Raw genomic sequence first — 26,048 nt, forward strand, 5'->3', positions numbered from 1 at the left:
TCCAGCTATGGTCTGTCAGTTAAATGCCACCAGACTTTTCTGTGGGACCTTTATTGCATAAACCTGCTTTTCTTTAGGCTTAACTAAAACACAGAAATCTGAAGGTGTGGGGGAGACTGTTGTGATAGGACTCCAGTGGGAGGTGCAAGTATTGGAGCCACTGGACTGACCTTCAGGCTTTTACTGGGTGGGCACAGTGGTGAAATCAACTCACTCCAGACTATTTAGGCAGGACATGATTTGTAATGAAAATGAATTAGTGGTTATGTTGTAACAATTTCTTTCTATCAAGTTTGTGTCAAGTAGGTCATCCCATAGGGTTCCATTAAGATCTCTTCTGATGATGTTGGTTGACCCCTCCAATGCTTAGATCAGTTTGGCCACCTCTTACCTCAGACTGTGGGAGCTCTGGGTATAGGTGGTTCAGACCCGCCCCTCCCATGTGGGACATGAAGACCTGACCAGAGGCTTGGGAGGTCTGTCTTGTGGTGTCCAGGGTCAACTGAGAGGGCACTGTTTTCTCTCTGTAAAGTCAGAAACGAAAGTTCTGCAACTCCTTGCAGAGGCAGTGTAGGCTGGAAGGGTGCCATTTGCCTGTGTGCTGCTTTACACAGCTGGAAGGAACGATGAAATCAGTGCTGGTGTGGATTAGTGCTATAACCCTTCTCAAAGCCTCCTAAGAAGGGATTTCAGACTAAGTTCTGAGGAGCAGGGAGCGAGATTGCTTTCTACGGGTATTTTGCCTGGGACTTTGTGTTTCTTGCTGGGGACAAATGATAAAAGGGAGGTGTTGATGCAGCCATATCCTGACTTGTAGTCCTGATTATCTAGTGATCAAGGAGAATTTTGTGGAAAATTAATGCAACTGAATTCATCTGTCTTGCAAAATAAGCTTCCCACTATCTTCAATTATTTAATGAGTCACTTAAGCCATGAAGGCATATGTAAGGTTAGCAAATAATTGGGCAACTTTTTAAAGAGCATATACTCTACCTAGTAGATTGAAATAGCTTAGAAGCTAAAAATCTGTTTCTGGAATTATTTTCCCCCTATCTAATACAATTTAGGTGATCTTAAATGTCTGAATTAAGTCATCTAAAGGTAAGAATTGTGCAGTGACTGCTCATTCGCTTGCTCTGTTTCTGGAGAGGTTGTGACAGCTGGCTTTGCATTCTGGGTTTTTGTTGGCCTGGTGAGTGAGAATCTAGCCTATAGCAGCAAATCTGAATTCCTTACCCTGGTTGATTTTAAAAATCAAGATGCATTAAAAAAAAACCCACAAAACAAAACCCCATCAAAACCACAGTGCAGGGCCTGCACATCTCTTGCTGTCTTTTTCTTTCTTTGAAGAGTTAATGAAGAATCTGTGTTTTGCTTCTACGTTGCTTTAAGTTTGTGGCATCTTGATGTATGAATTTGAAGACAAGGAACAGAATATGTACGTGTACTCTCAAAAAAAGTCAAGTCCTTTGAAGGAGGGAGGAGAAATATCTTTAAATGGTGATGTGAGCATACGAATAGCTGTGCTCAGATTTGTTTTTTTTCCTGCATGTACAGAACTTAGGCTGAACTTCGCTTGTAACTGGACTGCATGCTGGCACAATCCCAACACTGCAGGCAGATGTATATGAAGCAGCCAAATAATACTTCTTTCCAACTACAGACAGCACTGCTAGACCTCAGTGTGACAAGTTTATGATTGTAATAATGCTCTGTATTTCCAGAGGAACATATGAGAACTCTTGAAAAAGACTAGTTTATTTTACCTGTCCTGCTAGGGTGCAGGAAAGTGCTATTAACCTACAGGAGAAAAAAGAGGAAGGGCAAGAAGAGATGTAACTATAGCTGCATCCCTTTCCTAATCAGTTGATGGTATTCATTTTGTGAAACATTTAGCAGCTGATCTGCTTGTCTGTTCTTAAAAAGGCCACACTGAATAAAAAGCAGTGACTTGATCTCTAACCTGCACAACAGGTGGTGTTACCAGGAGACCATGTTTCTTGGTGTTATCCTTGGGCATCACTATATCTTAACTCCTTTCTTTAAATGATGTTTTCTAGTCTGATAGTTACTATCTGTGAAACTAAATCTCCAGTTCTTCTGAAGTAGTCTATGTGCTATAGACAGCAAGAGACATGCCAGCAGCAATCTCTCTTTCGTGGACAAAGTCGTTATTGACACAGACTGCTAGAGAGAGGAATAGTAATTGGATCCTGTCACTGTGTACGCCTTTGAACTTTTTACTTCTATCAGATGATGTCAAGTTAAACACAACCTCCTAGATAAAGAAATCAAAGCCCAATTCCATTTCTGAGAAGAGTGTGCCAGTTCCTGCTATAGCTGCCAATATTGAAACTAGGTGTCGAACTAGCTGGCCTATGGAGACCCCTTCTGACCTATTTTACTGATAAGCCCTATTCTTATGCTAAAGCTTAAAGGGCTGTTGAGTCATTTAACTTGTGTGGAATGTGCAGTAGGGCTAGATGGGATGGGAGGAAACAATCTGGCATCTTTTTCAAGTCTAATTAATGATGGCACACTGTCATGTCCAGCTTTTTGTCTTGTCTTGTTTAAGAATTCACAACAGGTTTTGGTTCTGGGAGTTCCCCTTCTGTGTAAAAGATGTTGCTTTATTTAAGACAAAAACTAGTACTAATGGACCACTTCAGTTTGAAATAGGTGCCTTAAAGTCAAGGCACAACTTTTGAAGTTAGAGGAGCAGGAAAGCTTGCTTAATTTCCAACCTATATGAATAAAAATATGAGATGGTGTTGAGTGAAGAGGTTTCAAAGATGTGAAGGGCACATTTGTAGAGGCCTCTGGGTGCCGCATATTTCAGTTTAAGCTGGCACTTAATGTATGCTTTAGAAAACTCCACCAAGCCTCCCTCCCTTACAGTCTCTTGGAGACAAAAATAATACCTCCACCTTTAAACCTGCCTGTAGTAACAAGGGACACATGAGTCTCTTGAGTTTCTTCCTTGGCAAATTATAACTATTTCTATGTTTCTTTAACAAAACCTGTTGATTTTAAGGAGAAGGAACAATTTTCTGCAATGTTGGGATGAAAAAAAAACCCTCCCTCACCCTAAAACATGGCACAGCATCTTTTACTAAGCTATATTCTTTTTTTTACTAAAAGTATGCTGTGCTGTTAACTGCTTGCATAAATGCATAGTATGTTCTGTTCAGCAGAAAGCTAGGAGGCTGTTCTTGTTAGCAAGTGTGCAGTGAGAACAGACGTCTGAGAAAATACAGAATTACAAACCAAGGCATCTGATCTTCTAAAATCACAGTCAAAATGTTGATTTAAACACTTGATTCAGCTTGCCCTCTGTGCTGAAAATAATGATGGGAGTTGTAAAGGGAAGAAAAATGCAAGTAAAAACATTATGGAAGGTGAGTAGAGCCTGTCTAGGAGGTACCTGCTTCATCTGGCTGCACTTCCCCAGGGTGTCAGTTGTTTGTACCTTGTGCTGAGTAGAGTGGCTTCTTGCATTACATGTATAGCTTGTGTACCTCTGTATTTCAGCTTCTTAAGAGTTCTGTTTGAGATAACTAATCCAAGAGTTAATCATTTAGTTGAACATGTAATTAATTCCTTTCTTGTATTAATCCACGAGAATTTGTGGAATCCTCTAATGTGAGGGATGCTTCTGTTGTGTAGCTGTGGCACTACAGCATTGATAGGAGCTGTTTGCCTAACTTACTTAAATGTGTTTCTAGAGCTGGAAATAGAAGCCATACTAGATGTGGTTTGTCCCTATAATTTTCCAATTGGTTTTCCACTTGTGCTGTCAGCTGCTCAGATGGCTTTTTCCTTCCCTTAAGAAAATGCTGACTCCTTCAAGCCATACAAGATGACAAATTTGCTTCTCTTCCCTTGAGGTGTTTCTGGATTGGTTTTGTTGCTTTCTTGGTTTTTTGTTCCTTGTTGGTTTTATTTTTTTTTATTTTTTTTTTTCCCTGTCAAGCGTCTCACCGGTTTCACAGCTTCAGAGTCTGGAATTCTTCAGCCACAGGAACAGACATGGCTTAGGTACTAATTGAGCTGAGTCTTAACCAGTGTCAGCCCACCCTTGCACCTCAAACTGAATCTTGAATCAGCTATTGCTAGGTTGCTCATCTAGGTCTGCCTGTGGCTGGGCTTCCACAGGTACCAACTGCATGAGGGTTTTTGTCGCAGTGGGTTTCCAAGAGGACTACAATAGCCAGTATAATGCTTTTGAGTCATATCTTGTTGAACAGCTGTCTTGTGATGATCAATCGTCCATTTCAGACCTGGCATATTGGGCAAGTAGGGTGATGTGAAGTGTTATGTGTATGGAATTGGGTTTTCCAGGCAGCTCATTAAAAAAGCCACAGATACACCGCTGAACTGCAGTACAAGTGCATAACGCTTGGTGCGCGTCATGTTCTACTTCAGAGCAGTTCTGCAGACATCCGCAACCTCTGAATGTCAAGGCAAGAAATCTACCCTTGCTTGAGTGTGGATGGATACCGTGGGTACTTGTGGGTAGGTAGCTTGCCTCAGATTGCAAAATCTTTTTGTGTGTCTGACCGCATGTCATGCATCAGTGTGGCCCAAGGGTGTGCCCTAATTTAGATGCATTGTGCTTCACTATGCTGTCATATAATTGAGTATCTGTTGGAAACAACTAAAAAGGCGTCTGTTTTCAGTCTGAGGGAGGAAAACAGATGTTTTATTGTCTTGTGAGAGCTTTGTAGAGTGATGTTCAGCTGTTGCTCCAGATCTCAATGATGACAGCCAAAAGGGTAAGGAACAGACGTATAAGTCAAATAGAGTTGAGGAGAGGAACATATTTAGTAAGAAGAATTCTTATCTCCTGTGTGTTAAGTGGCTTGTGGGGTTTAGTTCTGGAGTGTGTGGAAAGCATTACCCTCAAGTTAGCATTACCATTTAAATGGGCAGGGACAGAGTCTCTTTTTTACGTTGATTATTTTTTCCTAGGCCAGACAGATCAAATTCTTGGAAGACAGCTACGTGCTATATTAAAGATGGTGCCCGAGTTGATCAAGAACTGTGCGAAGAGCTGAGTGTAAGAGAGCCATAGTTGCGAGAGGCTTTCATGGGCTACAGACTGGTTGGAGCACAGAGCTGGTTGGATCTGCTGTGCCAGAAGCCGTGTAGAGGATTGTGGGGGGCTAGGCCTGGGCCAGTTGTGGCACTTCAGTCAAATGTCCTTGTCCCCTTGCAGGATGACAGTTGCTCATGGAGAGAGTGACAGCTGACCAGTTTGCATATGGGCACTAGTGCCTATCTGCTGATCCTGAGGTCCGGTTCTACCTGCAAGGCACACTCTGGAGAGCTGGTCAAGACTGGGGCTTTCCCCTTCTATGTCCTAGTGGCACTTTGTTTTCTGGGATCCTGGTTTCAGCTGGAGTCACTGGTGTAGCACTCATAATAAACCTGTGGAAGCCTCCTCTTTAAGTTGTTTGACATGCATTGAAAAGCAGCATTTAACTGAACTTTGGGAGAACTAAGAGGAGTGATAAAAGAAGAAACTGATATATTCAACAGCTTAAACCAGCAGTTCTCTGTCTTCACTGACCTGTCTTGACAGTACTGAAAAGTAAGTTATGAGAAGCATCACATTTAATGTTTGGGCTATGCTAGATCTTGTGGTTGCTGTAGTTTTTGGGTTAGGTCTAGCTCAGGTGCACCCCTTATTGGTGTAGGAAAGACTGAGAAGTATTTTAACTTGTGCCTTTAAGGGTCATCCTCTAGGCTTTCCTGAATGGGTCAATAAGATGTTTGAAATGCAGTCTCCTTTCCAAGGCTCGTATGTCCTGTGAGGGATGTACTGCTGAAGACTTCCCTTAAGGGTAGTGCTTGCTAATACTGCATGGGTCACTGCAGCTTCACCAGCCCTAAGGGGATGGGAGCAGAAGGTGTAGGTCCAGCAGAGAAGGGCAGCATGTATTGAGAGATCCTCTGTTCTTGGAAATGATGCTGCTTGGTCCCAGAAGCTGGTACCTGCTTCTTGGCACATTTAGCTCTTTCCTTCCTGTGTCAGGGTCCTGCTTGGTTCTGAAATCTCTTGAAACCTTAAATTTTTGTTTTGTCACACAAGGTTTTGAAATAATTTCCTCCTGTGATGCTAGTCACTGGAAGAGCTGTCCTTGGATTTTGAACAGCACTTGCTGGGCCTGTCATGCTTAAAACTTGTCTGAAGATCTGCAGCATGTGCTGCAGGAACATACTTCTTTTTTTTTGTTTTGGTGTTTTCTTAATAGACAGCTTTGCTTGATTCTCTTGTTCCTGAGCTGCTGTGCTTGCTGCTGGGACAGCCAGCTCTGTGCTAGCCTCATGCTGTGAGTTGTGTCTGTCTGCCCTGAGAAGTGATTTTCTCTGGCTGCAAATTTTTATTGTCTTATGGTTGTAGGTGAGAACAAAAGCCTCTTTCTTTCACTTTGTGGTTAAACACTATCTGACTTCCATCTTTTCTTCCAGCTGCCCTTTCCAGCACAGTACTTGTTCTTTCTGAATTAGCAAAACATTTGGGTTTTTCTATTCAGAACTATAAAATCAGTTGGTCATTTACTTGGTTGTTAGAGCGCTACAGTACTAGCAGCACTTTCCAGCAGTTCTTAGCAATGGAAAGTGAAGAAAGAGCTCTTCAGGAAGAAACTGAGGGGGAATTCCAAGTAGGGATTTTGTAATTACTGAAGCTGGAATTTAGGCAGAATTGTAGAAGCCATTGCCTGTAAGTTAAGAAATTGTTAAGCGGATTTCCATGTGGCTAGTTGGTCAGAGATAAAGCTTTTAGTTTCCTCTGTGTGAAAACATGTCAGTGGGGTAAAGCAGTAGCTCTACAAACAGGATTCCTGCTGAAAGTGATGCATTCCTCTGTGGAGGAAGCATTCCCTCTTGCCAACTATGGCCCCTTTCTCTACCTGGCACCCATCTCTTCATTTATTTGGGCTATTGTATTTCTTCATGCAGCTAACAAAGGCATCTTGAGCCTTTCTTCTTTTCTCAGTGTAGTTCTTTGTTGTTGTACTACAACTAGGCTGTTATGGATTGTCTGGAAACTTTTCATGGGTATAGGAGTGTTATGTTGGATGCTGAGCAGGCAGTTTGACTGCGCAGGGCTGGAAGCTGCTGCAAGAGCTTCAGATCTTAGGGTGTTTCCAGAGTTTTGTGAAGGCTGTGGCTACTGAAAACGCTGTTGCAGTCTTTAATTGTATGTGTTCTTGTCTTCCCAAACAAGGAAATAAAAAAAGGTTCATTAGCTGTCATCTAGCAAGAGATGCCAGCATGTAGTAACTACCCCCTACCCTACTCAACTCATCTTCATTTGACTCCTCACTGCAGTGACTACTTGGCTTCCCTGAGAGATCCCCAGCTTTTTTGCACATTACCAGCAGCTGGTGAGTCTTGGCTGTGTTTGCACCTATTTGGAGTCCCCCTCATGAGGCTGTCATCACTGCTTTGCAGGATTGCTGTTCCTCATAAAAGCTTATATTGAATGGTGTAATCTGGAAGTGCAGATGCTCAGAAGTGTGGGATCTAGCGGTCAAGGTGGGTAGCTGGGTGTTTGAGCACCCTCAAAACTCTCACAACTCTTGAGCGCTGAGGGAGCAGAGAGGACTGTTGGTGATTATCTCCTAGGTTGCGTTTGCCTTGTTTTTTCGAGATGCTGTCTAAACCCTCAGAAACACCTCTGTTTCAGTTTTAAAATGTGCTGAGCACTTTCTATTCCTGTAGGTGTTAGCGATGGAGTCAGTGTCGGTGCTTCTGTGCTAGGAGCTTTGAGGTGCTCCGGCTAATGTGTCTCTGCCTTAAGGCAGATTACTAGTGTGATTTCTTGCTTTCTTCGCTTTCTTCGTGCACTGTAGTAGGTTTTTGCCTCTACTGGAGGAAGAAAACACTTTCATTAAGTAAACCAATCTGGTCTGTTAATAAGGCACATTGCTATACTAGCAACTCACTAGTTGCCATAATAAAGGCTTTCAGTTTTCTCATGAAAAACAAAGGGTGTTGCAGTGGCTTTTTTCCTTTCCCTCACATACTCTTCTTGTGTTTCATATCTTACAAGCTCATTGTAAGATGCTTGATTTTGCCTTGAGATTGGGGGATGCAGTTTGTCACCAAAGCTACAAGCTCGTTCAAGGTTGTGGTGGGCCCAAACACCAGCTGATGGACGCAGGCATAATCTCATTGCTGCTCACATCTCCAGCCATTTTTCCTTACTGGCAGAGGACCTGGCTGTAAGTGCTCAGCTGGGGGCAATGGAAATGTACAGAATAGTGGCAGTGTTTGTGACTAAGATACTTAACTGCTTTGTGGTGAGAAACAAAAAGCAATAGCAGTTGGGAGTGCAGGTTTGTTTTTGTTTTGATGTCGTTTCACATGAAGGCAGTAAGCATTGAGTGCTGCCATGTAGATACCCATACCTGTAGGGTGCTGCCAAAACAGGACTACCTTTCTGAAACCGTATTTGCTGCTGCTGGATTTCAGCACTGTTTGAGGTAATTGTGAGAGGCAACTGTGGTTTAAATTTGGACTCTTACCTTCAACTGCAAAGTCTCCTGATGTATTACCATGATACATGACACAACTGAGCATGGACTGCAGTTTGTGTCAGTAGTGATTTACCTGCTCTGGTGTCCCAAGCTTTGACTTTGACCAGGCTAGAAAAGCCACCTGTGCTTCACAGCAGTGACTCTGCAACTTTTGATTCCTTTTGTGTCCTTTGGACAGAGCCCAGTGGTCTTGTGATTGTTATATGGAGCCACTGAAGGACCAGTGCAGAATCCTTGGGAAGAGGATGGGTTTGTTGTTGTTCGGAACTCACTTCCTCAGTCCCACCGAGGAGAGGCAGGGAAGGCAGCAGTGTGGCCGGGAGCTCACTTGCTCCAGCTCTTTCACCTAGGACATGCTTGCCAGGTCTTCTGGAAGAAGATGTCCACATTTCAGAATGATCACATTCTTTTAAGCATCCCTTTGTTCTTCTCTGGAATTTGAAGTGAAAGCTTCTTGCTCTGTGGTACATTTCCTTGAGTTGCTTTGAATTTGCATGAATTCTGCCAATTCTAGCTCTCGCATCAGGAGAAAGATACCCTTGTGGCCTAACAGTAGTTGTAAAAATATATCTCTTTAGTGATAATTCCTAACAACTTTTCCTTAATACCTCCCAATATTGCCTTGGTCCCTCTGGGATTTATTTCACTCTATTTCAGCTATGTGTTGTTTATAGGGTTTTTCTCACCTGTTCCCAGGTCTGTAAATGAAGGAGAACTTTCAATAACCAGGTGTTTGGCTCATTTTATTAGTGCTGGTGCTTCCATTGGGTGTTTTGGTTCAGCTTTTTGCATCAGACCAGCAGTAAGGCCTGGCAGGGTGTCACATGGGCTTTACTGTCCTTTATCACTGTCTCACAGTGCTCCAGTGTTGTAGGATGGGTGAGTTGGTGTCAGATATGCTGGTCCCTGGAGTTTTGGGTGAGCAGTGGTCCTTAATTCATAGGTGCTGCTTCTTGATATTTACAAGCAGTGATTTAAAAGTGCTGAGATGCGCTCTGAGCTCTGTGTTACATTGGAGCAGTGTGGGGGATTAAGGGGATGGGCTGATCATGCTTCTAGCCTCAGAAGACCTGAGGGAAGTTGTTACTTCTTGTGTTATGGAAGTGAGACGTTTGCCAGAGGCTCAAGGTGGTTGGGATTGTAGTGTGGCGACTCTGCATTAGTACTGGCTGTCATCATAGTAAGGAAGGGGGGAGGGAGACTTGGCTGACCTGTATCTGTCAGTACAGAGTGGCATTGGCATGGAGGTGCAGAGAAGATAAACTTGCAGAGTGATGTTGAACAGAGGACTGAGGGGAAACCACAAGAATTGAGAGCCTGGGTGGAGGCACACAGGGCAGTCAGTCCCCCCCTGGCTTTTCCTTTGACTTGCATGGGAAGAGACAGCATGAGCATGTGGCATGGGAGAGACAGCATGAGCAACCTGGGCTTTGCTGCCTCTAGAGAAGGCTGTTGTCATGGGCCACCTTCATGGGCTGGTGTACAGAAGGGGATGGATTCACAGTGGGGAAGGAAAGAGAAAGGTATCTCTGGATGTACTACCAGGAGAAAAGGTCTTCAAGCATGAGGTAGGAGAGGCCAGGAAAAGGGACACAGAGATGAAAGTTTTTGTGTGGTTTAAATCCTGTCAGGTGTGTAAGTGTGCTGCTAGTCTGATTTGCTGAACAGTTGCATGCTAGACTGTAAGGAGCCTCTCAGTGCTGATACTCTCCGGTGTACAGGATCTGGTCTTCCTGTCAGAAAAAGACAGAGTGCCAAGACATGTTCCTGAGCCACTGTGACTGTTCTCAGCCATAGATAACTGTGTTTGATCCGATACTGCTGTGTGTAATTGCCTGATCTGGGCAGAATAACTCTGAGCTGTATTGGAGGACAGGAAAACCCTGTAAAAGGTTTCTGCAGCTCTTTTCCCCATTCTTCTAAATCCAGACCAGATGTCTGGTGTCTCATCACTATCTTAAAACAGAAGAAAAGTTGCTGTAAGATTGTTCTGCTCAGAAATTTAAATTCCCACATTAAATTTACTGAGTTTCAGAGATTTAGAAATCTTTCTCTGTAGATGATGAGAAGGCATTTTTCCTCCAGGACGCTACTCTTAAGAGACTGCAGTCCATGGGAAAACTTGCATATCCAAACCAAGCAGCATGGTTGAGGCATTGTATTGAATGACAGATGAACAGCCCAGCATCCCAAATTGGTTGTGGATTTTGAAGGTGGTGTCTGTGACAGTGTATGGCATCTCATAGATCTAGAGAAAGAGCCCAGGAATAATTATTCCAAACCTTCCCCTGGTTCAGCTCTTTGACCACAGGTTGTAGCCATGCTAGTAAAACCAGTTGGGCTACTGTTGCTGTCTTCCTGTTCACTAGTGTTGGTTTTGCAAATTGTGTTGTACAAATCAGACACATACATGAGTTATACCAGGATTGTTGGGCTGGGGTGATGTGCTCATGTTGTCAATACGGATGTGATCTTGCCTTGGAACATGAAATGTTAACGGCTGCAATGGCAGAAGGAGATGGACTCCTCCAGTGTGGTTATGCTCAGGTACAGGTGGAATGCAGCAGGTAGAATACTCTGCCAGCTGTGCTGACCCAAAACACGCACCTGACTTCAAAACTAAATTTGTAAATGCCAGTTAACTTCAGCTTTTGTTTGGTCTTGGGTGCCCAGTTGTGACGGATGTTTGAGGTCCTGACGAATTAGAAATGCTGCCTGTCCGACTAGTCAGCTCTAGTCATCAGGCAGATGGTGGTGGGGCATTAATCCTTGCCTTGGGCTTCATGGTGTATAATCTGATGTGTTCTCCTTTTTCACAAATATAGTAAGTTATTTAAAGTATGCAAGTGTTTACCCATGTCTTTGTTTATGAATCCTAAAGATTATCTAAGCAAGTGTTCAAAAAAAAAAAACTGGTTGGATTATCTTTTTTTCTCATTGGGAATGAGAAGCCTGTCATCCACCTATCCCTCTTCCTCCAAGAAGCACCTGACAGACTCTGAAGTGAAATAGCCCAGCTGTGTGTCACCAGTGTGGGAGATGAGGAAATTGAGCATGTAAGAAAGCTGGAGTAAAACTGTATTTCTGGCATTCCCCCTCAGGTCCCAGCTGCCAGGCAGGTGTCGAAGCCAGCAGCCAGGGATGTGCTGCTCAGCCCACTGCTGATTCCCTGCAAGCGATGTGGGATATAGGTGCAGCAACCACCACATCTCTACCTCATGTGGCATGGTGTAGAGAGTGCAAGTCACCTCTTCCCCACTGCAGGCTGGAGCAGCCATGCTGGTGGAGGCTGTCCAGGGAGCTTGAGGCTGTGGTTGACTCTGGGCACCGTGTACTGGATCAGCTGGTGTGAGATCCTGCAGCTGTCTTACCCTTCTATGGGAGTGCATTTAGATGTGTCTTGTTTTACAGTGTGTTGGATGTGTTTGTCTGCTGTGCTGGGTGAGCTTAGTGTTAGAGCAGATGATGGTAGGCTATCTGCTCTCTGATACGTGGTGCTGCCTGCAGGCCTTTCACCACCACCCAGGTATAAAAAAGGATGGATGCTCTGAGTTCTTTGAAAGAAGTTTTTGATAATCTCTTAATTATTTTCTATGTTGGGAAAGATTATGTTGCATCTTGGAAGTAACTGCCTTTACTGTGAATTACGGTGCTTTGAGACCTGGTAGTTGGAGGGAGGCAGGAGGTGGTCTTGCTGACAGTACTGGAAGTACTGTGAGACATTACAAAGTAGCAGTAGATGCCAGTTGAGCTAAATCTGGATGGCACAAATTGCTTTACTGGCTGTCTTGGGAAACCTCATGAGTCAAATAAGCTAAGCAGCAGAGCTGCAGACCTGGGACCCTCATACTGTTGTTCTGCAGTGGGTGGGAGGATCGAGGTCTCAATTTCTTGAGCCTGTATAAAGTGGGGGGCTAAAAGCAGCAACTGCTAACCTGGTATTTTCTCAGGTGAGGGCTGGAGGCCTTTGTGCTACTAGAGGTACTGGTGAGTTGAGTCCTGCCTTGCCTGGAGCATGAAGCAAGACCTGTGCTGATGTAAAGGCTTGGAATAGCTCCATAGTTATTGGCACTGCAGTGTTGTCTGAGATTTTGGATGCAGAGCTGCCCTTCCTGTGTCTTAGTGTGGAGCAGTGCCTGTGGCTGGCTTCCTGGGGAGGGCTGTGCTGTGAGATCACAGAAGTGGGTGGCTGCTCATAGGACCCATCGCTGCTCTGGCCCTGTGTGACAGCATCCCTGCTCCTGAGGTTCCTCCTGGTCATTGGTGTGTGGTAGTCCAGGTGGAGCTTGAGGAACTGCCTCAGTGATAAACTGAGGTGGTTTCTGCAGTGCAGTCAATCCAGTGCAGCAAGAGCTGGAATTCAATTGCCAGTCATGCCCTGGGTTTTCTGTTATCTAATGGATCTGTTGGATCTGTCAATCCAGACAGGTTTTCAACCTCCAGCAGTGAGAGGCAGGTGGCACACTGGGGTTGATAATAAATCCATTATGGTAGGGAATAATACCTGGTCAACCCCAGTGGTTGCTTCCTCAGTAGCTGTCCAAGCACACTATAATCACTGTGTTAATTAGCTCTCCATTTCTATGAGCACAACAACCCTAAGTCTTGGGAGGCTTAGCTCATGCTCCCTGTCTGATCCTGCAGGGATATCTGGCTATGTTTACACTGTGATTGTGTTTCCTTCGTGTTTCACTGATGAGTTCCCCTTGCTCTTTCTGGGTTGCAGGCAGTTTGGAGAAGAGATACCCTTCTCTAGGGATCAGATTTATCCCCGGGGCACATGTCCGGAATTGCAGGCAGCAGACTTAAGTCTTTGTGCAGGGTGCTGCTGTGGTGGGACCCTGATCTGACAGCCGTGAGTGATGACTGGCATTCTGAGTCCCAGTGGCTTTCCTTGGAAGCATCTCTCGGCTGATGAGAGGCATTCCTTTGCCTGGACTGTGCTGCCATACCCTAGCCAGGAGGAGCTGAGTGGGCAGTGACTGGGCTTTAGGCAGCTGATGAGCATTTGATAAGGGTAGATTAAATCTGGTTGTGCAAGGTGAACGTGGAAATGTGACATGGCTTATAACAGGATGAGGAAAACTCTCCCCTGGCGTATGCAGATAGATTCTAAATCTTGATAGCACTCTGCTAATGATGCTGAATTACAAAAAAAAAAAAAAAATAAAAAAGGGAAAAAAAATGACATGGTTGAAGGATCTGTCTCTGTGATGGGAGAAAACTGCGGGAGGGAGCTGCGTGTAGGGGGTGAAGGGATATGTTGGGGGCTCGTGTTTGAGAAGCTTCTTTTCGGTGGACTGGAGTAGGCTGTTTCCTCTGCACTGTTCGGAGATCCCTTGCTGAATTTGGAGCGGATCTGAGGCGAGCTGAAGCTTGGGTTACAGATGCACGGGGTGCAGCAGCCGTACAGCTCCAGCGGGGGGTTAATCTCCGCTACTGTTTCTGGTCGACAAAAGCGGGGGAAGGAAGAGAAACAAAGCACAGGGAGTACCGCCGCCTGCAGCCAAGCCCTACTGTGTTCGTAGAGCGGAGCCGAGGCAAACCACCAACCCCTGTCACGGGAGCCATGGAAGCGGCAGTTGTAGTGATCGCGCCGGGCACACGCCGCGGTGCGAGGTTCCAAAAATTGCGCCACGCACGGGGCGGGCGCTGATGTGTTGCTCAAGGCGTTAGCAGTGCTGCCCTCGCCATGCGCTCATTGGGCAGCCACGCAACCCCCAGATAAGGACGGTTAGGCGGCGGGAGCGGCGCGCCTCCCTGCAGAGGAAAGCTGACCGCGCCCGAGGTCCGGGCGAGGGGCGGCGCGGCGCCAGACCCGCTCCCCCGCCGCCCGGCCCTGGGCCGCACTCCCCTCGTTGCGGCACGGAGAGCGGCGCTGCCGACCCGCCTCCGGCCCCGGTGAAAGCCGTTTTGTGGGCTGTGGGGCGCTACCCAGAGTGCTCAGCGCCGCTTGGGTGATATTTGCATAAGGGGCTGGCCAGCCATGCCGGGCTGAGGCGAAGCGCGTCCCCTGCCGGCTGCCCGGCACGGCCGGGAGTATGAATGGATGGTACAGGATCCGCAGGGAGCGGAGCGGGGCTGCGCTGTGCAGCCCTGGTAGCGCTGCCGCAGGAGCCTGACCGTCCGTTGTATTTCTGTGGATTACAAACCTCCCTCTGTGCTTCGCTCTAAAGACTTATGGAGAGATGGCTCATACCAGAACTATCGCAGTCTGCAGGGTCTTGCCAAGTATTTAGGATACAACTGACACAGTACATTTAGTATGCAATGTATTTATTTTTTTTTTTTTTTTTTAGTTATTAAATTGTGTTAATCAGAGTGGGTTTTCTGATCTGCAACCTGTCCTGAAGCTTTTTTCACACAAGGTGCTTTTGCCTTGGCTTCAGTTGGGTCATGAAAGTGTTAGGTTTTATTTCTGCAAGTCAGTAATTAACCAGCTGTTAGTGCACATCATTTTCTAATTATAATTACAATAAGTACAATAATTACAATTAGCTAGAAATGTTGGCTACAGCAAATATTGAAATTGTTATGCATATTGTATGTGTATGTTGCACATATGTATGAATTTAGTATTGAGTGGCAATTATGGTTGTTGGCTTTGTCAAGTTCTTGGGAATGAATTTTGGCTAGTAGATGTCACGGGGAACAATGATTCGGGGACTTTTGTGTTTGTAAGCCACTTGGTTTGTCTGTCAGAAGCCATGAAAAGAGGAGTTGTGTGTACCTGTACAGTGCTGGTATCTGAGCAGTGCTGGTGGCATGGATGGGAAGGGGCCCTTCTCCCAGGGGAGCATGTGCCAGCACTCCTGTCTCTTGGGTATGTTGGCTGAGGCCAGGGGCAAAATGCTGTACGCTATAACACTATCTGTCCTGTGCTTGCAGGTGGTTCTCCTCGGGATTGACATTATTTCTGCATTAGTATCCCGCTTGCAAGATCGCTTCAAGGCCCAAATTGGCACAGGTAAGGGCTCTGTGTGTGTGTGCAGAGAGAGGATGTGATCATTGATCTTTTGGGATCTGCTGTGGCTGCTGTGTACAAAAGTGGCTTTCTCTCCAGAAGAGCACTTGGGAGGCTCTTGATGGTTTCAGGCTGTGCTGAAGGGTGGGAGGGCTGGTCTCTCCATCCAGGTGGGGAAAGAGCAGAGGGGCTGTGCCACTGTGAGTTTTCTTTGGAAGGATTTGGATGTTCATGTTTTCTTTCCTCAGTGCTGCCAAGTTTACTTGATAGGCTGGGAGACTCTAAAGACTCTGTGAGGGAGCAGGATCAGACCTTGCTGCTGAAAATCATGGAACAAGCTGCTAACCCTCAGGTATGCTTGATAGCCTTTTGAAGTGTGAATGAGTGACTGGCTGCTTAAAAAGGAGAACTTTTCTGTCAGAGGGTTTCCTCCTGTAGCTCTGCCTGAAGTGGCTTCATCTCCCTATACCTTGTTATGAGATATTTGCTTCTCTTGGGAATGCTGTTGCATGTCAGGATACACATGGGAGTGTCAGTGGATTTCCCAAGGATGAGATGAGTGGATGTCAGAGTAGTAGTTCTGGGTCTTTGGAAGGTACTTGCTTTCAGTAACTAAAAGTACTGTTTTCACTAGTGGGGATTTACTGTGAAGTCAGCACAGAACAAAGAATGACAGATCTAAAACTGTCTTCCAACTTCTTGTCCTGTTCTGCTTGGATGGGTGTAAAGCTTACATTTAAGTCCAGAGATGTCATAGTATGTATCTGCTGGAAGAAAGAATCTGTGTCTTTTCCGCCTCCTTTCTTTCCTGTCTCACCTCATTTTCTGTCTTCCACAGTACGTGTGGGACAGGATGCTAGGAGGATTCAAACACAAGAATTTCCGGACAAGAGAAGGGATTTGCCTCTGCCTTATTGCAACACTCAATGCGTAAGTCAGAACCTCCTGCAGACCTGTATTATATATGCAAGCCTGGTCTGTGATTCACACCAGTCCTCTCTTGTTCTTTATTCCCAGATCTGGAGCTCAGAGTTTAACACTGAGTAAGATAGTGCCACATATATGTAACTTACTTGGAGATCCAAACAGCCAGGTAAGCTTTTGGTGTGAGTCACATCTAAAGGTTGTGCTGATTGCCTTGTTGGTAAGCAGGGCTCTGTTCTGCCTGGTAAATTAGCTAATTGTGCTGCTGGTGGTAAGCTCTGAACAATGCTGTTCGTGAAGAGCCCTTTTTGATGAGCCCTTTCTGAAGTGATTTGAAGTGTTGCCTAAATCAGCACAGAGTTCAAAAGAACAACATGAATCTGTAAATGATATGAACAAAGCAGGGAACCTTTGTGGGAAGGGAACTGCTGTGATTTACAGTCTGAATGCAGGGGACGCTGCAGGGAAACCTCTGGACTTAGTGCAGCATCCTTCATCTTCAGAGATGAACCAGTCTGAGCAGGGAGGGCAGATAAGACTGGTTGGACAGCCTGGCTAGGTGTACTGTCAGAAGTTGTACAGGAAGATTCTGAATAAGGGGTGGAAGGAAAGCAAGCTGTACAGGAATCCTAAATCAGCAATGCAAGTCAAATGAAAATACATGTTGGAAGGATTCTGTCACTTCTGTATGCTTTTTGTTCTGCCCTGGACAGAACCTAGCCTGAAACTAGATACAAGTGTTAGCGAGAAGGTGGGGAAAAGGAGGGAAAGCAGGATATGAACTTGTCATATAACGTGTACTAGCAGGTTTTGAATGTTCCTTTTACCTTCCCAGCATGGGTGACATGTGATCCAGGTCTGGTGTGAGTGTTTAGCTGGAAAGAAGCATAGGGTGGCCAACTGGAGAATGGGTTTGCATTGTTCAGGGAGTTAGCTGTAGTCCCATGGCTGTTGGGGCCTCCCTTTTTTGAAGAGGAGGACTGAATGTGAAGCAGCCTGCCTTTGCTGGTTGTGCCAATGCAGGAGGATAAACCTGTTACCCCAGGAAGTTTCTGAGAAAGTTTAATGTCTTTCGTAGGTCCTTCGTAGCTTTGAGTTGTGACCGAGCAAGCTCTTATTCTTCAAGGGGCAGGGGGGTACTTGTGGCACAGACACACACCTTGGTCCTGCCATTGGTGAGCTAGTAAATGAATCAGAAAGTTGGTGAGGGCACTGACACATGTTTTGCCTCTGCAGTGCCTGTTATATGTGTCTGGCATAGCTCATTATCCAGTACCCAGCTTCAGGGGGTAAATGGGGCTGATCTCTTGGACCTTCGGCAGGGTTTGGTTCCTCATCCCCAGAAAATCCATGCCTGAACTGATCAGACAAATGGCTGTCAAAGTGTCTCCTGGTTGAGCAGCACCTGCCCTGGGCTCTTCCCCTAGGGGTACTTCTGTGCTGCTGGTGCCTTCTGAGGCTGGAGAACCTGATTCTCGGTCAATGCTGCCCTCTCTTGGTGAGAGATGATGGAAAAACACATATCCAGGTCAAATGCAGTGTTTTCCCTTTTGTTGTGGACATGGAAGCTGTTCTGTTACTGCTCTTTTCAGAAAGAGTAGTTGTTTTCTACTAGCATCTGGTATGACAACAGTATTTAAACTATGATTGGTTAATGCTCAGTTTTATTTGAATGAGACTTTGTTATTGCTGTCATAGACTAAACCCAGTGTGATAGTAGTAGCTCCCTGCCTTACTTACCCAGTGTGGGGTTTACCCAGTCCTGAAACTGTACCTCTGATTAACTTTATACACAGTCCTTCCAGATCATGCAGCCATGCCTCTGCTGCTGATGTGCGGGCATGGGCCTCAGGGCAGGGGGACTCATTTCAGGTGTGTGAGATGCCACTCACACGCTGCCACTTCTCCCTGGCTGTTGGAGGCAGAGCAAGGCTGGGTTAGGGTTTGTATACCCAGAAACTGGGGGACATCAGAGAGTCTCTACAGAGCTGTGCCCAGAAGTCCTGCCTGGTTGCATATGGGGCTGGTGGGCAAAAAGAAGAGAGGCAAGACCATCAAGAGCTGATGTGAGTGAAGGCAGGGGTTTGGGTTTTTGTGTAGGAAGCAGGGCACATATACCTACCTGCCCTTTGACCCTTGCCTATAGGCGATTCTAGCTTTTGCCCACAGAATATCCTGTGGCTAGCCCTGATGTGTGCTGGTGCTTTGGTAATGCCAGGCCATCTTCTAAGAAGCAGAAATGCATGGCTCTGTAAATATTTCTGTAGGCAAAGCAGATACCTTCTCTGCCTGATGGAGAAAGGGGGTTCAGTCCGAAAGGTGACACATTTAATCACATTGTGGCTCCTCTGTTGGGTGATGCGCTCAGCAGTTTCTTGCAAATCAGTTTAGAAAACATGCAAAATTCATGGTGATCGATTATGCCTCCCTCTGTACATACATTTATAAGGTGGCATTAAAAATTGGTTTCTTTTATAACATACTAGCAATATAAGCTCTATTTGTGTGTGTCCTTGCTTTTTTCATCTAGTAAATATATCTGTTGAGTACAACGCATGGAGTTTGGCAGAGGCAGCCGAGCTCCCTGTGTGTATTCCTATGTATGAAACTTTTCATCTTATGTCTTGACTGCCATTTCAGTTAAATTAGACCTTTTGATACTACTAATATCTGAAATGCAGGGATGGAAGCTCCTTCCTGAACACTGTGCTAATGGCTATAATGGCAACTGTTGTTGAGAAATATGCAAATTTCTTCCTCCAAGGTAGGACAAGGATTTATCTAAATTACAAAGATGATTGATTTCTCTCATGTCCCACATTCAGGTTCGAGATGCAGCAATAAACAGCCTTGTGGAAATTTACAGACATGTTGGTGAACGTGTAAGGGCTGATCTCAGTAAAAAAGGATTACCCCAGTCTCGGTAAGCTGTAATATCCTTATGTCTTTCACTATTTTTGGGCTGCTTTTTATTCCATTCCTTTAAAAGGCTTCAGGAGCTGCATGACTGAACCTTTTCGTGGGATCAGGGTTGTTTTGTATGTGGTTATTTTATATCATACACTCAGGTTTCCCTTAATGTAGGTCCTTACCTTTGGCCGAGGATGTCACAGCATCTTTGGAAAACCAGTAACATAACAGATGTGTAGTTAACTGATTTAAGATTTAATGTGGTGTTTTTTCTGGATGTTCAGCATGTGTAGAGGGGACTCTTCAGAGTAGCCTGCATTTATGCAATTTAGAAGAAGGAAAACCAATACTGTCAATATCATCAGTTCCAAGGCTTTATTAAAAATCAAAACAAACCAAAACACAAAAAACCTGTCTCCCCAAAACCCCCAACAGACCACACCAAACAAAAAACCAACCCTAATTTCCTGCCCCCTCCCCAACCCCAATTAGAGAAAAAAACACCCCAAAACCCAAGCCCTGTTCCTCACTGTCTGCCACTTCAGGTGCAGTAAGAAGCTGCTCCATGTTTTGCCAAAACCAGTGCACAGGGTGGAGTGCGGTTAGACCTGAGGATGGAGAAGATGGCAGTGTGTCAATGCACAGAGGGAGGAGGCAAGAGGTTATTTCAGAGGTGGGGTGCATGTGAGGGTAGGCAGTACTGTTGCCTTTGTTCTTCAGTGAAAATACCTGCTGCCACAATGTGGCTGAAAGTAATAAATTCTCTGAGAAGGATTACTGAGATGTGATAAGGATCTTCTGCTCCATCAGGCCTGTGACACAAATGAGAGAAGCATAAGGGCCAAAGATAATGTTGGGTGAAGTTGTTTTTTTAGAAGTGGGTTTTGTGGTATTTCTGCAAATATTTAAGATAGTTGAAGTAAAACTGGAAATACATCTAGAATTAGACATGTTATATCTTCAGTATTATAGTATTTCCAATTATATCTTACACCTCTGTAGTTTCAGTTGTTTCTCAGTTTTTCTTATCTGCTGTTGCATGCTGTGATACTTTTATTTTTCAAGTAACTTCCTTCTACAGTGACATTTTAGACAGTGCTCCCAATGACCTGAGTTAAGCAAAATTTGTCCTATAGCATCTTAAATTAAGAGATTCGTAAACATTAAATTCATCTTTCATTGTGTATTTCTTTACCTTTCAAACAGGTTGAATGTAATTTTTACAAAATTCGATGAGGTCCAAAAATCTGGAAACATGATCCAGAGTTCAAGTGGTGAGTAGGAGTATTTGCATTTTCTTGTTTTAAGCAGTTTTCAGTTGGTGAGGTGTTCAAATGGACGTGGGCACAGAACAATCATTCTGTTAAGGGAGAAAAGTATGGGTGATCAGAAATGTATACATAGGTTTTGCAACACATAAAATTGATATTCAGTTAATCTGCTCTGTCTTCATAGTAGTATTGGAAGGAGAATGTTCCTTGTCTGAGACTAGTAGCTTGCTGATTTAAAAACAAGTGTTTATTACTGCTTTTCTTATAGATAAGCTTATGAGCTAGAAAGTATTTTTAATTACGTATCACTCATTTTTTAGGAAAAGAGTTTTGAGAGAAGTCTTGGTGAGGGAGTTAATTTTTCTGCCAACAGCTGAGTAGAGCAGAGAACATGGGTTCAGTGCTGTGGGTTCCTATCAAGCCCCCACACTCCGCAAGGCCAAGAGCAGGAGAGGCGATGTCCCCAGTCTTTCCCACCATGCACTCAGAAACCAAGAGAACAGAGGTGTCTCTGCTCTTTTAAATTGGAAGATACCTTTTTCACTTCTAGTCACCATTCTTCTTGGCAAATCAATTTTTAAAATACAGTAAACTTTATTTTTGCAGGACCTAATAAAATTGACTTATTTGAAAAGGCTGAAGTTGTATTTTGGGTTATTCAGAAATGTGGTGCGGTGTTCTCTTATGTTTGGGAAGATGAAGACTTAGTGCAGGTTCCTCTGTGATGGAATGGGTTAAAATTACGGTTTTGCATAATATATTGATACATGAGGCTTACAGTGGCAAAAAGGTGCAGTTGAGAAACAAATGTCCTTGTACTTTTTTTTTAAGGGGTGGGGGGAATAAATATTCAATCCCTTAGCAAACATCTTAAGACTTACAACCTCCAGGTGTTTGTTCTGAAATCCTAACTAACTGAAACAACCTTACTGCTGATCCAGCTTCTCTGCTTTCTGTTTGGCTAGGCTAAGGTAGAACTTTTGTTTTGCTAGTAGTGGAACAGAATGGGCTTTCAAAACCAGGAAGTTAATTTGATGCATCATTCCACTATGTAGATTGCTGTGGTCTGGATTTCGAGGAGGCAGACTTGTGCTCTCTGGTGAGAAGTATTGCTACATGGTCTTTTTAACCATCATCCCTTTGGTGGGATGATGACTGTGGGTGGGATTTCTGTTGGGTTTATTCTTTTGGCGGAGGGGGAAGGATTTTGGAGCTTAGTGTACCTCTAGCCAAATTTAAGCTAAGTTTACAGAAGGTTTTTTTCTAGCCTGAATGAAGGTGATCTTGGTAGAAAATTAGGTATGTCACAATGGATTAGAAGAGTATTTAGTCTGAAATATGTGGGGTACATGTAAGAATACACATGAAGAGGAAGAAACTAGAGTTAGTTTATTTGCAGCGTAAGTTTTAGCTATGCAATCGTTTTAGCATTCACACATCCCAAAACAGTACCAGAGACATCACTTGTGAATCCTTGGTTTTTGAGAAGTGGCTCTGGTCTCCAGTCTGAACATGCATGGTGTGATGTGATTCAAAGCTGCTGGCACCATGAAAACCATCAAAAGAAGCAAGATGGGACAATTGGGATGACCTGTTCTGAGTAGGCAATTCTTACTACCATCTCTTTCCAGGAAAGCAAGCCATCTGTTTTAAAATTACCAAACAAGGATTCCATAGGAACTTTTTTTAAAATTTGTTTTAAGTACATGCAAGGAAAGCATCTAAGCACGTTAGATCTTCTAGTTTTATTAGAATTATTTTTTCTTGTAATACCCCTTCCTCTGTCACTGTTTTGGTGAATTTGAAGACTTAATGTTCGTGCAGGTACAGTGCCTGAAACCTTACACACACTATCTCACGCTCTTGACTCCATTGAGAGGCTTTTTGTCCTTCTTGATACAAGTACTCTTGTGTTCCCCACTCTGCTTAATATGATCTGCTGATGTTTCACTCTCCTTGCTTGCACTGTGTCTAGATGCAGTCCTTAGAGTGTGTGTGTTAGCATTTCTCCTCTGTTGAATATCCTGTATGGACACTGAGACCAAAAGTAGCCTGGGGGAAAGGGAGTTGGGGGGAAGTGGAGGAGTATTAAAGGGTCAAAGAGAGCAAGGTGTGGAAAGGATAGGGTATCCCATTGTTCTGTCAGAAACATTTAATCTTCCCTAACAATAAAAAAAAAAAAAAGTCTGCAGTTGCATGAGTTATTTTTAAAGTAGCTCTGATTTGTGAAGCTAATGAGAACATAATTTATTAATATCGCTTTTTGTGTGTGAGGGGAGGGTTCAGTTCCTTGTAGTCCTATAGGCTGGTTTGTTGCTTCTTCCTTGCCTGCCAAGCACAACACAAATACAACAAACATGCTCACCATATCTGACATGTCGACAGCTCTGTGCAACTTTCAGCTTATCTTTTTGAGGTTGTGTAAGCCAGTGGAGGACGCTTATCTTCACTCATAGTCACAAGTTTATTATGGCCTAAAAGCAAACCAAATTTGTCAGGTTATTTGTGTCCCTGACACTTCTGGGGCTTTTGGACAAAGGTGGCACTTTCAGCTGTTGTCAGAGTCATCAGGAAAGATGATGGTAAATATTGCACATCCAGATGATCTGCTTTCCTCGGGAAACAGCTGCTTCAGTTTTGTCAATCGTCTGAGTCTGGCAGAGTCCAGCATTGATTATGGGGGTGTCTGTCTCTGACTGTACTACTGCCCCTTTAAATTATAACACCGCTGGCCAAACATAGCACTAATGCTTTAACCTTACGTGCAACCTAATGTATAACCTTTGTGTTACACTGCCTGCCTGGATCAGGTGACTGCAGGCCATATGGTGCAGTTGTGCTTTGTCTTAAAAGCTCGAGTCTGTTCCTCTCTGTAGCTGCCATGTACTAAGTCCACCTCTGTGCAGGCTGCGTGAGGGTGGCAGAGGTTTTGGAGGTAGACTGACAAATGTTTATGCAGACTGCAGTCTGTAAGCCTTTGTTGGTGTAAAATGGTGCTGTGGAAGGAGGAGAGTTAGTTCACTTGCATTGGGTTTTCTGTCCTGGGCTGCTGCCTGTACCATCTGCAGAACAGACCTGACTGAAAAGTAACATGCTTCACCCTTTGGGGAAGGGCTTCTTGTTGCTCAGGGCTAATGCATGCTTCTGAAATAAAGGTTAACTGAAGTTATATCATGACTTCCCAGCACACTAGCAAAGATCAACTCTAACTCTTTTTAAATGTGATCTTATGGGTGAATATGGTGAATCTTTTACTTCTCTGGTCAGTAGCTCAGGTGGGTAACCCAAGAGCAAGCTGTTGGCTGAAGTGTCACTTGTAACCTAGTGCTGGCCCAGGAACACTGGAATTGTGCTATTTACAACAAGACTTGAAAGTGGCTGTCAAACCTGACTTACTGCAGAACATAGCTGAACTCGGCAGGTGGGAAAGTGACTGTGGCTTCTTAAATGGTGAAATATGGCAAAAGAACTGGTTGAAGATGAATGATGACTAAAACTGGTCTCTTAGCACCAAGGCTCCTGTTTGGGATAACAGTTTCCTCTACCAGCTCACTGATGATTCAAGTAAAAGTAAGCAATTGCAGCAGCATTATTTGGGTATCAGGAGTAATTTGGAGATCAGGGAATATGCTGCAAGTTGTTCATAATTTCTTAACTAATGGTTTGCAAGTCACAAACGAACAGAAATCTTAGTCTGCTAGAAAAGGTGTTTCAAATAATAGTGCATTTTCTGATCCCATAAATCTAATGGATCAACTGTAAGCAGAATGTGATTTTTAAGTCTGTGAAAATAATGAATGTGGTTTATATTAACTTACTTTCTGTACCATGGTCCTTTAGTGCTGCTTTGAGTTTATCTTGAATCCCTTGATAATTTTTTTGGCTAGGCTTTGTTTCTATCAGTAATGCAGGAATCAAATATGTAGTCGGGTGTGGGGGAGGTTTGCAGAGCAGTCTGAGGTGTTTCATTAAGTTGTAGGGAGGTTTTGACATGCCTGAACTATGCTGGTTGTTGCTAGGCTACCACCAGCCTTATAGCTAGAATTGAAGTTAAAATCCATGTTGGATTTCTCGATGATTCTCAGTGCATCTCTGTTTTGTTGTTTGTCATATAATTAGCTTCTTGAAGCAAAAATTATAGTTTTTCTTCCTTTGGGCTTTCAGCAAGCTAATTATTTTTGTGTAACTGCTTCTGCTAATTATGCAGATGCCTTATTCTGGGACAAATATATTTTCATCATGAAAGAGCCAATAATTGGCAGCTAGTCAGCTGCTGTATTTGTTTGGCATTGTGTGATGATCCTTAGTTGGATGTGATACAGAGAGAGGCTATTTGACATAAACAGAGACTACAAGAAATTCAATGCTGTATGGGTTTCCTTGGTATTACGTCTGGAAGACCTGAACATAAAGTGTATGTTTTTTTCATGTATCTGAACTGTCTTGATCGGACCTGGATTTCAGAACAGGTTAAGAATGAAGTAAGTGAACTACTGAGAGATACAGGCTGATAGGAAATTATAACTCAAACCAAAGCTAATAGTAATTAAAATATTTCAGTATTGTGGGTTTGTTTTATGCTCATGTTCATTGCAATATCATAATATGACATTCCTTGATGTAAACCCCCATTTTCTACATAAGTCACAATTTTGGGGAAATGATTCTACATTGGTGCATGCAGGATTACTGTGGTGGTGAGCCAGTATGGTGGTACCTGTGAGTAGAGAGGGGATTGAACTTCCTCGTCTATTTTGAATTTTGACTTTATTTGGGAGAGCAAGATCTAGGGATAGTGGAGGTGGCAGTGGTCTTGGGGTGCAAGGAAATCAAAGCAGATCTTAAAGCCAGAACTCTGGAGCTGAGATCTCCCTCACAGATACTTGCACTGAGTAAGGCAAGGAGAGGATGCAATTTCAGTAGTTGCCTATGTAAGTTCTAAGAGTAAGCAAGTTAATCAAAACAATGCTAAAGTAGCAGGTGTGATAATTCTATTTACTGAAAGCCTATGAAGAAGGAGCAGTGTTATTCTTGAGTAGAACTGCTTCTGCATTTGAAATATTATTTGGGGTAAATACGCTGTTTGCTGAATGAATTCTCTTTACGAAGTTGAAAACTTGAGGCAGTTAGATGGAAACTAGAACTATTCTAGATTCCTGTGTTTTGCTGTTAATAAAGCTGAGTTACTGAATACTATTTTGATATTTATTATAAGGAGGACAAATCGCCCACATTTTTGAAGCAATTCCATGCATCTGTGGGTGTGGTATTGCTTGTTTGTCAACACATCCAAGCAGCAGAATTACAGACTGGAAGGAGGTGTTAACACAGATTGATTTAGAAGCAACAAACATAAGTCCTTGTGCAGTTCAATTTCTGTTATAACTTGTTCTGTGTGAATACTGTTTTCGAGTGGAAATAGAAAATTAA

General features: G+C 43.9%; 1 protein-coding gene and 1 non-coding gene across 5 annotated transcripts in view; one reads left to right on the plus strand and one right to left on the minus strand.

Annotated features, from left to right (window-relative positions):
* The window catches only part of CLASP1 (cytoplasmic linker associated protein 1), a 173,015-nt gene that overhangs the window by 31,351 nt on the left and 115,616 nt on the right, over window positions 1-26,048 (plus strand). For all 4 annotated transcript variants that reach the window (XM_061370092.1, XM_061370093.1, XM_061370094.1 and 1 more), the window contains exons 3-8: window positions 15,438-15,516; window positions 15,762-15,865; window positions 16,352-16,443; window positions 16,531-16,606; window positions 19,263-19,360; window positions 20,554-20,621. In XM_061370092.1, the coding sequence (XP_061226076.1) occupies window positions 15,438-15,516; window positions 15,762-15,865; window positions 16,352-16,443; window positions 16,531-16,606; window positions 19,263-19,360; window positions 20,554-20,621 (517 nt within the window). The remainder of the gene's footprint in view (window positions 1-15,437; window positions 15,517-15,761; window positions 15,866-16,351; window positions 16,444-16,530; window positions 16,607-19,262; window positions 19,361-20,553; window positions 20,622-26,048) is intronic.
* Window positions 14,168-14,284, minus strand: LOC133221406 (U4atac minor spliceosomal RNA). Its single transcript, XR_009727997.1, has one exon. It is a non-coding gene; the product is annotated as a U4atac minor spliceosomal RNA (small nuclear RNA).

This window comes from Neopsephotus bourkii, unplaced genomic scaffold (assembly GCF_033783945.1).
Source record: "Neopsephotus bourkii isolate Nb327-2 ecotype Australia unplaced genomic scaffold, CSIRO-AGI_Nbou_v1 NB_1526, whole genome shotgun sequence".
NCBI classification, from domain to species: Eukaryota; Metazoa; Chordata; class Aves; order Psittaciformes; family Psittacidae; genus Neopsephotus; species Neopsephotus bourkii.